This window comes from Eublepharis macularius, chromosome 3, assembly GCF_028583425.1.
Source record: "Eublepharis macularius isolate TG4126 chromosome 3, MPM_Emac_v1.0, whole genome shotgun sequence".
Lineage (NCBI taxonomy): Eukaryota > Metazoa > Chordata > Lepidosauria > Squamata > Eublepharidae > Eublepharis > Eublepharis macularius.
The window spans coordinates 164,278,444-164,291,446 of record NC_072792.1 but is presented as its reverse complement, the minus strand read 5'-3'; the positions used below and the strand labels follow the sequence as shown (position 1 = coordinate 164,291,446).

The window sequence follows — 13,003 nt, the reverse complement described above, 5'->3', positions numbered from 1 at the left end:
TGGCAATCCTACTGGAGCCTCAGGTGGAGGTCTTTCACCTGACCTTCTACCTGCTCCTTTTTACCTTTTGAGAGGCAGCGTGGTGTAGCCGCTGGTGTTTAACGAGGACCTAGAAGGCCCAGGTTAAAATCTGCCATGGAAGCTTGCTGGGTGATCTCTCTCAGCCTAACCTACCTCACAGGATTGCTGTATGGAAGAAATGGAAGAAAGAAGACTGCTGTTAGGAGAATCAGGGAAAGAGATACAATAGGCTACGGGGGCAGAAGATTTGGTAAAACAAGCATAAAGCTGAGCACAGAGATGAGATCTTTCTGAAACAAGGCATAACTAATTTATGTGGGCATGTTTTGCAACAGGGAAACTCCCTAGATTTTGTTTTTATTTATTCAAGTATTTATACTCTGCTTTTCTCCCCGATGGGTACCGAAGCACTTACAACATCATTCTTCCATCTTCCATTTCATCCTCACAGCAACCTTATGAGACAAGTTATGCTGAGAGAGAGCAACTGGCCCTAAGTCCCCCCCCCCCGTGAGCTTCCATGGCAGAGTGTGGACTCCAACCAGGGTCCCTCCATCCTAGTCTAACCATTACACCAAGCGGCTCACCATTCATGAAAAGGAACATTAAAAGCTGGAAACCACCAGCAGCTGCCTGAAGCAATGTGGTCCCTTCTACCACTTCATTCTTCTGCAAGGGTGAACACCTCACTCCCGTCATTCCCGGCTGCTGAATGACCTCTTACCTTGAATTCTTTTTCAATGTTAGCGAGCACAGCTAGCTCATTGCTGAGTTCTAAGGCAGTCATGACTGGATCTTCACTGGACAAGGACAGGTAAGCCGGGCTTGCCAAGCCTTTGTAGGCATTGATCCTGGACCTGGAATGGCTGAAAGAATCGTGTTTCTGTTTCTGATTGCATTCGCTACATTTGCAGAAGTAGTCGTGAGGCCTTTCGATACGAGCTCCTTTCCTCAGGAGGGTGTGGACGATTTCGTACTCGTGGCAGTGAGAGGCCAGGATGATGGGGGTAACGTCGTGAGAGAAGCGGGTCCCGTCCTCGTCGTAGGCATAGAAGTCGTCGTGCTGTAGCTCCGACTGGCTGGGACTCGTGGCGAGCCTCTTGCCTTCAGCAAATGCAGGATGGCTCAAGATGGCTTCCACTATTCGGACGTATCCTTTGCTGATGGCCAAAAGCAGAGCATCCCCGACACGTGACAGGTTCTCCTTCCTAAGCAAAAGTTCAGTGATCTCCAGGTGCTCGTTCGCTACAGCCAGCTGCAGTGCATTTTGCCCCATGTAGTCCACACAGTTCACGTTCAGCGAAATGCATTCTTCCAGCATTTTACGGATAACGGGAATATTTCCATATTCTGCTGCTTCCAAAAAACGTTCCTCTTCTATAGAAAGACTGGTCGAGCGGTCATTAAACATATATGCTGGGCCTCGATTGGCAAGCCTCCGCCCTTTTTCCCGAATGACAGTCTGTTGTCGGAGGGCATGTCTGTTCTCAACGCCTCTACTGTACAGAAAGAGAGAAATTGGTAATGTTTTGATGTTTTTTAAAAAATGTGTGTTTGAGCCTTAAGCGATACTAAATGATATTTCCTGTCAGTCAGCTCCTTGCAATTTATTACAGGCTAACAAAATAAAATTAGTCATTGTTGGTTATAATCTTATAGGGGCCTGCGACTGATACCGGAGTGTAATAAAGATGGCAAGATCCAACATAGGCCATTTTCACATGCCCAAAGCCTCCGGAAGATCGCGCGAAACTCATGGCATGAAGCGTCTTCCTAGCACTATTTCCCGGCATGATCCCGTTAAATGGCATGATTTCTGACATCATCTCGCCATTAAAGGGGATCGTGCCAGAAATCGTGCTAGGAAGACACTTCGTGCCGTGAGTTCCGTGCGATCTTCTGGAGGCTTAAGCATGCGTGTAAAAACAGCCTACGGGATACCTTACATTGAATCTCCTGCTCTGAACTGTTTCAGATTATCCATTATTTTTAAAAACACAGCCAGCTCTTCCATTTTTGCTTTTGTAGCTTTTGTCAATGAACCCCCACATTATTTTCTGAACTCAGCAAAACTGGAAAGCCGTTTAGGAAAGGGATTTTTTTTTTTTTGCTGACATGTAGTCTATAAAATAAATGTTGCATATCACTAAATAAATGCAAGATTGTTTCTCCCATGCCAGTATCCTATATCTACTACTCTCATATGAGAAACAGTAATGATCTATTGACCCTATAGACCTGCTTATCAACTGCATTGGGTTAGTTGTTGTTAGTCTATTATTGGAGCAAAATAAAACAAAATCTAGGGGGACTTTAAAGAAATCAATATTGTTAGTCTAGAAGGTACTATTAGACATTTCTTTTATTGCCCTGCTTGCCAAAATGTAATTATTTTCTAATTATGTTGGATTCTATGCATGTTGCTGACGTTTATTCATTGTTTATTTATTACAACCCACCTTTCTCACTGAGACTCAAGGCATACTACAAAATTTGAAAAGCAATTCAGTCAGAAAGCAAAGACCTCCAATACTCAGTGCAGTAGGACTAGGATTACCCTGAGCAGGGTCAGTCCTGGTTAGAACTTGGAGGGGAGACCACCCAGAAAGTCTAAGGTTGCTACGCAGAGGCCGGCAATGACAAACCACTTCTGTTCCTCTCTTGCCTTGAAAGCCACATGAGGCTGCCATAGATCGGCTGCAATTTGATAGCGCTTTTTTCACCACTACCACCAGGAGTAGGATTACAGATCTAGAAAACAACGCGAACAAAAACCGTTGATGGTTTGAGTGGTCTTTTATTCTACACAATCTTACCATTTTACAATGTTTCTTGACCATATTGTTCTTTGTCTGAGAACCAGAGTTTAGCCAACAGCCCCCTTTTTGCACTCACTTTTGCTTCTACTATTGTCAAAAATGGCTCAATCTTTCTGTGTTTTCAAATGCCCTTTTTCTATTTACTGGTCCACGTCTTGAATGCTAAAAGAAAGCATGTAAAACCTCCTGAAGGCTGGCTTTTCAGGCTCAGGGGAATTTTGACCTAGCTCCAGGACTACAATGCAATGTTCCAGTAGCTCTCAGGAGATGGCAAAAAGAGAGATAACTCTCTAACCAAACTCCAAGGAACTGTCCCTTTATATACTCTCTTATGACTGAAGAGAGAGCTGGGAGAGGAGCTCTGTGGGGCTATTACTAGTTAAATGGGTTGGGATAAAAGCTGTCTTAGAGCCAAGCTACAAGTGACGCCTTACACAGGTTGGACACTTGTCAGCTTCCCTCAAGTTTTGATGGGAAATGTAGGCGCCCAGGTTTTACAGCTTGGCTCTCCATTACAGCTGCAAGACCAGGATGCCTACATTTCCCATCAAAACTTGAGGGAAGCCGACTAGTGTCCAACCTGTGTAAGACGTCACTTGTAGTTTGGCTCTTAGAGCCAAGCTACAAGTGACAAATGACACTTGCCTGGCAAGTGAACAGACTCATGTGTATTCCTCCCTGTTCACTTGCCATTCACTTGCGCTCCACTTAATCAAGTGCAGCGCAAGCGAACAGGGAGGAATACACGTGAGTCTGTTCACTTGCCAGGCAAGTGTCATCCATCACTTGTAGCTTGGCTCTTAGCTTCAGTTTAGTGGGTTCCTGGGCTTGGTCAGACAATTTGAACAGGTCTCTTGAACCCACTTCACAGGGACTTTTTGAGCTGTGCATAGTGGTCTGCATGGTTCCCTGAAACTATGTAAACCAGCACCTGGGGTCTTTTGCATAACTCTTCCTGAGCATCAAGAAATTGGATGAAAATGACAGAAACACTTCTGATTATTGAGCAATTGGTTAGACATTTGACAAAAAAATTTCAATTAAAAAAATGAAATACATCAAAGTTTGATTCAGCTTTAACAAGAACCAGTAGTTAATTTGTCAGGTAGGCAACTTTGACTAAACTTCCCGATTTTGTGATTATCGGGATTTACTAATGCATCTGGACTACTCATTTAATGCTTGTATCTGGTGTTCTGGGCTTCCTCTGCACTGACTCACTCTGATAGTCTGTGCCAGATGCATTCTCTAGACCCAGGCTAAAGAGCATCTAATTAAAGTATCTTCTAATTCATCAGAGTTATCTTAGGTCGGGGATGTCAAGTTAAACCCATTTGAGTGTTACTGCCCTGGTAAGTTGATCTCTAGGTACAGAGCACTGCAGCACAGCAAATACTATCTGATGAAGGAAGCTTTGACTCTTGAAAGCTTATACCCTGGAAATCTTGTTGGTCTTTCAGGCATTTCTGGACTCGAATCTTGATTGATTGGATTTTTAGCCCGCCCTCCCCACAAGCAGGCTCAGGGTGGATTAGAATCATAGATAAATTACAACAAATAAAACCAAGAAAATACAACTCAGTACCAACATGAATTTCAACATTCGAGGTGGTGCACCCTTCCCCCTGTCCTTGCCCACCATACACAAGGGAAGAAAAGGGTGGAGGCGTGGGTTGGTGAACCTCTAACTCCTCAAGCATGGGGAGGCAGATGGACCATATGCTCCCCCCTCCACTGGCAGGAGACCAGCAGGGAGGCTAATTAGATGTATCTTGCCCTTGTAAATTATGAACTGAAGACAATTTGTCCTCTGAGTAAAGGACAAAGTAAAACTACCACAACGGAGAAGGCCTTGCTGCTGGCCTTCAACCATAAACAGTGGAGACAGAAGGCTACACGCTCAAAATGAGCTAGGAGAGAGATTAAGTTGGTCAGGAGAAACCTCTGAAACTCTTAACTCCAGCTTGCTTCACATAGTGAGAATCTTGGTGACCATGTCTTCACCAAAGAGAAGAATTAAACAGGTACTTCAGATGAGACCTAGAGGCATCATTTTGGGTCTGTAGGGAGCATCTATAGCTGTCTCTCTCACAGCTTGATGAATCTTTTGGAACGTCCCAATATTTTGTGATTGATCCTAGCCCCCATGACAGCCATTTTGCAGCTGGCTTCTCCCTCCCCTGGGCAGATGTTTTGTGATGACATTCACTCAATGTTCTCAGAATTCCCAAGCAGCTCACAGGCTCAGACTGCTGAAGAATGTCCTGCTCCACCTACTTACAACCTCTCTTTAAATCTTTCCAGTACCACAACATTTGCAGTGTGAAGTGCTCTGGCAAGACAGATTTTTCAAACACCTTTCCCCCTCCCCCAGGGCACACTACAAAAAATCCTTTGTAGAAGAAAAATGATTAAGTTGAACAATGTTGGTCACTTCAAAATAATCTGAAGTGCATTTAGATAGACTGTCTAGCATTTTCAAGAGTTAAAGAAAATCCCCAACAAAGCCTGATAGAATTCACTCTTTCTCCAAATCTCTCAAGTAAATATGAAGACAAGTTACATTTTTAACATGGCAGGAGCACATAGAACAACTTAGGTGTCTGAACAACTAAGGTACTTGACCATGTGGTAAGAGGCCTTTTAATTTGATTTGTTTATTCTCGCATCAGGGGACTCCTGTAAACAGGGAACCATCTAGCAACTGACTCAGAATTTAACATCCAAGAACCTCAACTTTGCTTTAAAGCGCTCAGTTATGGCTATGGAGAAAGACTGAAAGTGTGTGGCTTTATGTATAGAATCTGGGAAGCGGATGCTAGGACATCACGCTGCGCTGCCAGTTGTCAATCACTGATAAGAGTTGTCATTTTTAAAGACCACAGGATTTTACTCATGTGGTGTTACTAGTTACCTAATAACAACAAAATCCATCCACTTTGACACTTCTTCCATCACATCGCCCTGGCAAGAAAAGCTTCACTTACTAAATATATGCCCAGCTGCTGTTACATCAATTAGAATAGCGTGGCAAACCCAGCCATTACTCTGCATAGCTTCCAGTTTGTTCCACATGATTATTATCTGCCAATAAGAGAATAGCAAGTTCCTGACCTCCGGCAAAAACTAATTTGCAGCTGGGTCTTGCCGTCCCCAGCGACATTAAGCATCGCTTACTCAAGCAAAGAATTTTTCTCATCTCATTGCTGCTCGCTGGTTCTGCATTCATTTTTACTGATATAAAATGTCTCTCTTTTTTAAGCTTTCACATAAAAATGATACAAACAGCAACAAAACTGTTTTTATGACATTTCACTTCCTCAGGAGCATAAACTCATGTTATATGTAACAAGGGACATATAAAAAACACCTGACATTCTTAGAAGAGGAAATAAATTTTGTTCCTAGGCTGGGTGGGCTTGAGAGTTGTCACTTTCAGCAAGGTTTACATCTGTAAAGCTCAAGTTTATTTCACGTATCAGATTCATTCATTCATTCACTCATTCATTCATGGCTTTTCAGCTAAGTCCCAGAGTGACTTAGACTTCAATCCACTGCAATATACAATGCAAGTATGCGAACATACATGAAGCTGCCTTATACTGAACCGGCAAAAACAAGACAATTGGTACAGTGGGAGAATTCAGTGCAGCCGTCATTTTCTTGTTGCTTTTACTGAATCAGACCATTGGTCCATCAAGGACACTATCATCTATTCAGATGAGCAGTGGCTCTCCGGGGTCTCAGGCAGAGGTCTTTCACAGTTTGGTGTAGTGGTTAAGAGCGGCATGGCTCTAATCTGGAGAACCAGGTTCGATTCCCCACTCCTCCGCTTGAAGCTAGCTGGGTGACCTTGGGTTAGTCACAGCTCTCTCAGTGCTCTCTCAGCCCCACCTACCTCACAGGGTATTTGTTGTGAGGATAATAATAAAACACACTTTGTAAACTGCTCTAAGTTAAGTTGTCCTGAAGGGCAGTATATAAATCAAATGTTGTTGTTGTTGTTATCACCTACATCCTGAGATCCATTTCACTGGAGATGATGGGGACTGAACTAGGAACTTTTGGCAGATTCTCTACCACTTTGGTTGGAAATAGGTATGGAAGGAAGTTTTTCTGCTTGCTCCCATCTAACTTTCTTTTTTTCCTTTCTTTGTTCAGAGTTCCTCTTGCTAAATTCTACCAGGCTATTTTACTCCTTTTAAGTATTTTCAATTAGAGTTAATTGCTAAAATACACAACGAAAGAAGCTTTACCCAATTGCTGCAGCACCTGCTGAAGGCCTCAACTAGATGCAACAATGTCCCCGTGTCTTATTTAAAGAAATTCCTGGGGGCCCAACCCTGAAAACGAACCTGATGGCACTCTGGCTGGGCGGAGACTCAGAGCGGGACCACAAGTGACGCCTGACACAGGTTGGACACTTGCCAGCTTCCCTCAAGTTTTGATGGGAAATGTAGGCAGCTTGGCGGACTGTTGGACAAGTGACAGTTGAAAAGTCCACTGGACAGCAGTCGGAGAGTCAAGCTGCAAGACCAGGATGCCTACATTTCCCATCAAAACTTGAGGGAAGCTGACAAGTGTCCAACCTGTGTCAGGCGTCACTTGTGGTCCTGCTCTCAGGTGGTCTTCTCCTGGCTAGACATTCATATACAGCATAGGGGAGGAGGCAGGGAGACAGCAGATGTGAGAGGTCGTGCTTGCCAGTTGATGAGGGAGCAACCAGGTGCTGCAAGAGAGTTGTGCACCTAAAATACCAATCTCCCTACAACATGGATCTAATCAGGGCTATCAACTGATTTAAAAAAATTAGGCAAGGCATGCCTCTGATCAAATTAATCCACACTATGGGATTTCCCATTACTATGGATGGATGGATGTGAAAGTTGGACAATGAAGAAAGCTGTCAGGAAGAAAGTTAATTCCTTTGAAATGTGGTGCTTAAAAAGTCCTGGTATGTGCCCTTAAAGCACAGCCAAACTCAATAAAACTGGCCTTACTGAGCAATGTTTAAATTCCCCCTCCCCACTCTTGAATGTCCAGCAAGGGTCAGCGTAAGTTCTCTTCTCAAGGTCTCCTCTCCTCCTGCTCCCTGTGCTCTCACCTGAAGAGGTAAGAGGGTAGAGAGACCAGAGACGGAGCTTTTTTGGAAGCAGCATCGTGCCTAAGGAAGCATGTTCTCCTCCTTCAGGCTCACCAGGCACCTACTTTCCATTCCTTTAAGTGCCAGGACAAAGTATTTTTTAAGTACGGATTTCCATCTTTTTAAGATGATTCATGGTCTACTCCTAGCCTAAGGACAACTCCTTTTAGATTGCTCTATCATTTTATGTGCTTTTATGCTTTGGCTTGTTTTTCATGATAGTTTTACTTGTATGATTTTAATTATTACTGACTTGGAGTGTTTGATTCAGTTTTTAGTGTTATGATTTTTTAATTTTACGTTTTGTTTTGTTTTATCGTTGTGAGCTGCCTTAACCAGGTCTGGGTCAGGAGTAGATACAATGTTTAAATAGATAAACATCTCCTAGCATTCTGACAATCCAGAGACCACCAGGAGCAAACTGCAAAAGATTTCCTGCATATGTTAGATGGTTCAGTCTCCTATCCCTTTATTGATAACAAAATGGAGCTGGATGAAAAACTGAAAAGAACCAAAATTATGATTATCTTGTAAAGCTTCTTTACCTTTCTTCCTCATTCTCGCCAAGAAATCTTCTGAAATTGCCACCCCTTCCTCCTAGAGACTTTTACCATAATAGATACATGTCTAAAATCATCAAGAATATCTGTTCAGACACAAACTTTCCATTCAACAGTAATTCATTCTCCTCTTAAGGATCAAAAAGAAGAAGGGGAAGAAACTCATTTCTATGGCTAATGAGAATTGGCATCGTCTCCCTGTAGTTAATAGTCCAGATTTAGCTCTGAAAAATCTAATAAATGTACAGTTAAACGAAATGAAAAACGTTAAGTGTTCCCTATACAGTCACAGACAGGTTGTCATACGAATGGAGTATCTCCTTCCAAAAGAATAAAACAGGTTTAAATGTATGCTATAAAGAAAAGGATCTTCATAAAAAGCGTATTTGTAACATATTGCTAAAGATATGATTTAGATTGTGACGCAACTTTGGTGAAAAGCACTGGGGTACTGTGTTGTAAGACCAGTAAACACTCGTGTGCTTACCTATGAACAATTTATTTACTAGAACTATCTGGATATACTTGAACAAAACTTGCCCCGGTGGAATCAAATTGCCAAGTCTTAACCTAGCTTGCCTTCAGGCCCAAATCATTCTTTAGATCAAAGTAGCAACTGGCCATTGCCTGAAATTAGTAAGGTGTCTACTGCTGTGAATCAAGATGAATAAATGATGTAAATAATGTTTGAAACTGCCGCCCCCACATCACTTTACATGAAGTTGGGGGCAGCAATGGATAACAACTGGGTTAAAAAGGAAATATAATACAAATTTCATAAAGGAAGCAAAATGCCACAGGACGGTAGGCTGAAAGAAAGCAATTTGCCCGAAGTCACCCATCATGTTTCACAACAAGCAGTGATTTATACCTGGATCTTCTACATTCCAGTACTCTAAATACTAAGCCATATAGTTATTATAACTGCTTGGATTGTTTAATCCTTTTCCAATGGAATGGGAAACGCATTTCTACTAGTAACTCTTTTTATTTCTGAGTTGTGTAGCTGGGCAATTAGACAATCAGGATTGAGAGACTCCAGCACCGGACAGTAACAGAAAATCACAACACAACTTTATAAACCAGGCAGACTTGACTTAATACTAGGCTTTCCCCTCTTGTCTCTCTAGGAGGCGCTTCCCATCCAGACTCCCCTTTGACCCCTGAAGCCAGGAACTATTGTCAGTTTTCCATCCAAGGAAATGGTTAGAGGCGCACGCCTCCCTTATTACAGGCATCATCTCCCCTTAATTTCAGACAGGTGAAAAGAAAAAAAAATCCCATTTCATTGGGAATTAAATTTCACACTGATAAGAGTGAGCACAAGGAAGCAGGATAACATTGGGCTGTACGGTTTTCTTCCTTTTTCACGGGGTTAATGTAGCGGTTGGAGTATGTGTGTCTATTTTTAGGTAGTGCATGAATAAGGGGAACTAAAACCTTCCTCCTTAGTTTACTACTTTCCATTCATATTAATATTTTTCTCCCAACTTCAAGCACTGGAGCAAGGCGTGGCAGGAGTTAGGATGACCCGTGATTCTTAGCACAGCCCTTATATGTGGTCAGAGGACCACTTCCTCTTCCTCTTTCATCGATACAAAAGCTGTATGGATCCAGCCCTCACATTTACTTTACGTTGCTTGTCTTTTTTCCCCTGATGGGAACTGCAGTAGTAATTGCAAGCAATGGACATTTGTAGTGGAGAAGTGATGGGGCAGCATTTAAAATCTCTGAAATTTGATCTTCTCGTCATTTTAATGTATCTGGTTTTAAATTATGCATGATCTACTCAAAATTAAGGTTGCCAGATGCTTGCTGATGTTTTGCCTCTCTGCCTACCAATCACCAGAGGTAAGCCACTCGATGATCACCCACCACTGGCAGGCAGCCCAGACAAGCAGGTGCGCACGCCTCCATGCTCCATTGCCACTTCCGGAAGTGACACTGCCATAGGGGGCGAGGGAGAGCATGTGCTTTGCGCCAGGGCAATTTCTTAAGAATGGGCTTTGGGTGCGAAGCTTGCATGCTCCCCCTCCATGATAATGTCACTTCTTGAAGGCACAGAGGCACATGTGTGGGGATTAACAAGGTGAACCCCTGCACTCCCAATCTCCTGCCAGTGGCCAGGGAGACCTGGCAATTCTACCCATGATCCTGGGGCATATGTAATCTTAGCAAACAGATACATTTTGAACACACATTAACAGCAACTACCAACCAGTTACCACAATGAATGTCGCCAATTCTGCAGACCCAGAATTCCTTGAAATGTCGCTTGTTAAATTGTGGGGAAAAAATGAGCAATGTGAGCATATGGAGTGCCTGAACTGAAAGAAAGTGACATGGTAAGCAGGGTCCAAATAGGACTGAAAAACCAGAGAGATCAAGAAGATGGAGCAAAGTGTTTGTTCCCGGAGAGAGAATGGCATGTGTGTGTGGGGGGGGGGGAGATTCCCTGGACTTTGACTGGTTTTGTAGATTTGTTTGCTGTTTGTTTTGTATATTAAGAATCTTTTTGGCAAACTTTTTTCCCCCACATTATATTTCACAGCTCTCTTAGGAAAGCCACTACAATACACAATAATGTTGCACCAAATCAACGACTCAATCTAGCTTATAAAATCAGCATGCAGAATAAACAGCAAGGCAGCCTTGACAAACACATGCCAAAAAGAAAGTAAAATCATAATAAATAAATCTCTCTTTTGAAACTTTGAACATCTAAGTTTTCCTTCTATTTTTACAGGGTTTAATAATATATGATCACTGTAGCACTTACAATAACATACCAGATGCTTGCTCCAGTTTATCTACATACATGCAAGCCCCATGTCACCATATTGAGGAAAATAACCTTTCTGACTTTCACTGATCTCTTGCACCTTTTACCTGCGACAGACTCTCTTCATAATCAAAAGACCCCAGATTTTACAGAACCATGTTGCCACTGTAAAGATTATGATTCTAGATTGGTAGCTGTATTAGTATGTAGCGGCATATTATTTGTCCCGATATGCATGAAAAACAACTACTTGAGGTGGTGGTGGTGAAGGAGAGTGTTGTCAAGTCCTAGCTAACTTATGACAACCCCTGCTACAGTTTTCAAGGCAAGAGACTAACAGAGGTGGTTTGCCAATGCCTGCCTCTGCATAGCACCCTGGGTCTTTACTGGAGGTCTCCCATCCAATTTCTAACCAAAGCCAACCCTGCTTAACTTCCAAGATCTGATGAGATCGGGCTTGTCTGGGCTAATTGAGGATAGCTAAATAATTCTGCCTTTATAATGCTGTTGATTGAATTCAGGGCAGTATCTCATTAACTTGTCAAGCCAGGACATTTTTATCCTCTTTCCATGCCCACAACCCTACTGCTGAAACCTAATAAACGTGCTCAAAATAAAACTTATTGCCGAGTACCATTACGGAATTAATTTCTGTGGTTCTCTTTATTAATAAAATTATATTATATTGAAACATTTAGGAATACAAACATAAACCCAGAAATACTTAATATTCACTTTGTCAAAATAGCACAATACATTGAAAACGTGCAGTAACATGAAATGTAGAAATGAATTATCAGACCTGATTTTCACAGTTACCGTTACAGACATGTATTAGATGTTAAATGTCATCCCAGCAGAAAGGCTCTTAACGAACTCTTAGTGGGATACAACCAGCAGTTCCATTAGTAAAAAGGGAATGGGAGGACCCCTCTGGCTACCAAAAATGGTGGGAATGAGTCCTGCAGGGACAAAAGTCCTGTGGGAAAGGGATTGTAAATAATCCCTGAACTGATCAAGAATGAATGAAAAGGTCGGCTGGACCCATTCCCCTGTATTTAATATATATAATTTTAAAATATGAAATAAGGGAATACTACTTAGTAATGCTTTTCTCTGGTCTAATTAATTCATTTGCAGTAAAATCCTAAGCAGAGTTACTCCAGTCTAGGCCCACTGAAATCAATGGGCTTAGACAGGAGTAACTCTGCTTAGAATTGCACTGTCGAGTGCTTAATATGGTAAGCAAAATTTGGACATTCTTTTAAACAAAACTTCTTTAATGTTAACACACACTAGTAACATGGGGCTCTGAATGTACGCTTTTCTATTTCTTGGGGGGCAGAATGCCTGCATCCCAAGCAGCTGCAGAGCTCTCTACATCTTTTGAGGGTTACATTTTCATAACAATGGATACAACCAGGAAATCAAGGTCTGTGCAGGTGCTGTATTAATTAAAATTCCATCAAATCTCTAGAGAGGTGAGTTGTAACAGATCTCTGGTTGAGATAACGATTGCTGAAATTAAATAAACCAAGAGATATGTCATCCAGGAGCCTTTTACTTCAGCTGCTATTTAATTAACAGTCGTTAATTACTGCACAAAACATCCATCAAGCTGGTAAGCCCTTCCTTTTGCCATTTTCTAATACATACCTGAATATTCATTCGGTTACTT

At 42.2% G+C, this 13,003-nt stretch overlaps 1 protein-coding gene across 1 annotated transcript in view; it reads right to left on the bottom strand.

Moving 5' to 3' along the window:
- Positions 1–13,003, bottom strand: part of TRPC6 (transient receptor potential cation channel subfamily C member 6) — a 110,929-nt gene that overhangs the window by 31,249 nt on the left and 66,677 nt on the right. The window contains exon 2 of the mRNA XM_054973969.1: positions 746–1,520. Within this exon, the coding sequence (XP_054829944.1) occupies positions 746–1,520 (775 nt within the window). The remainder of the gene's footprint in view (positions 1–745; positions 1,521–13,003) is intronic.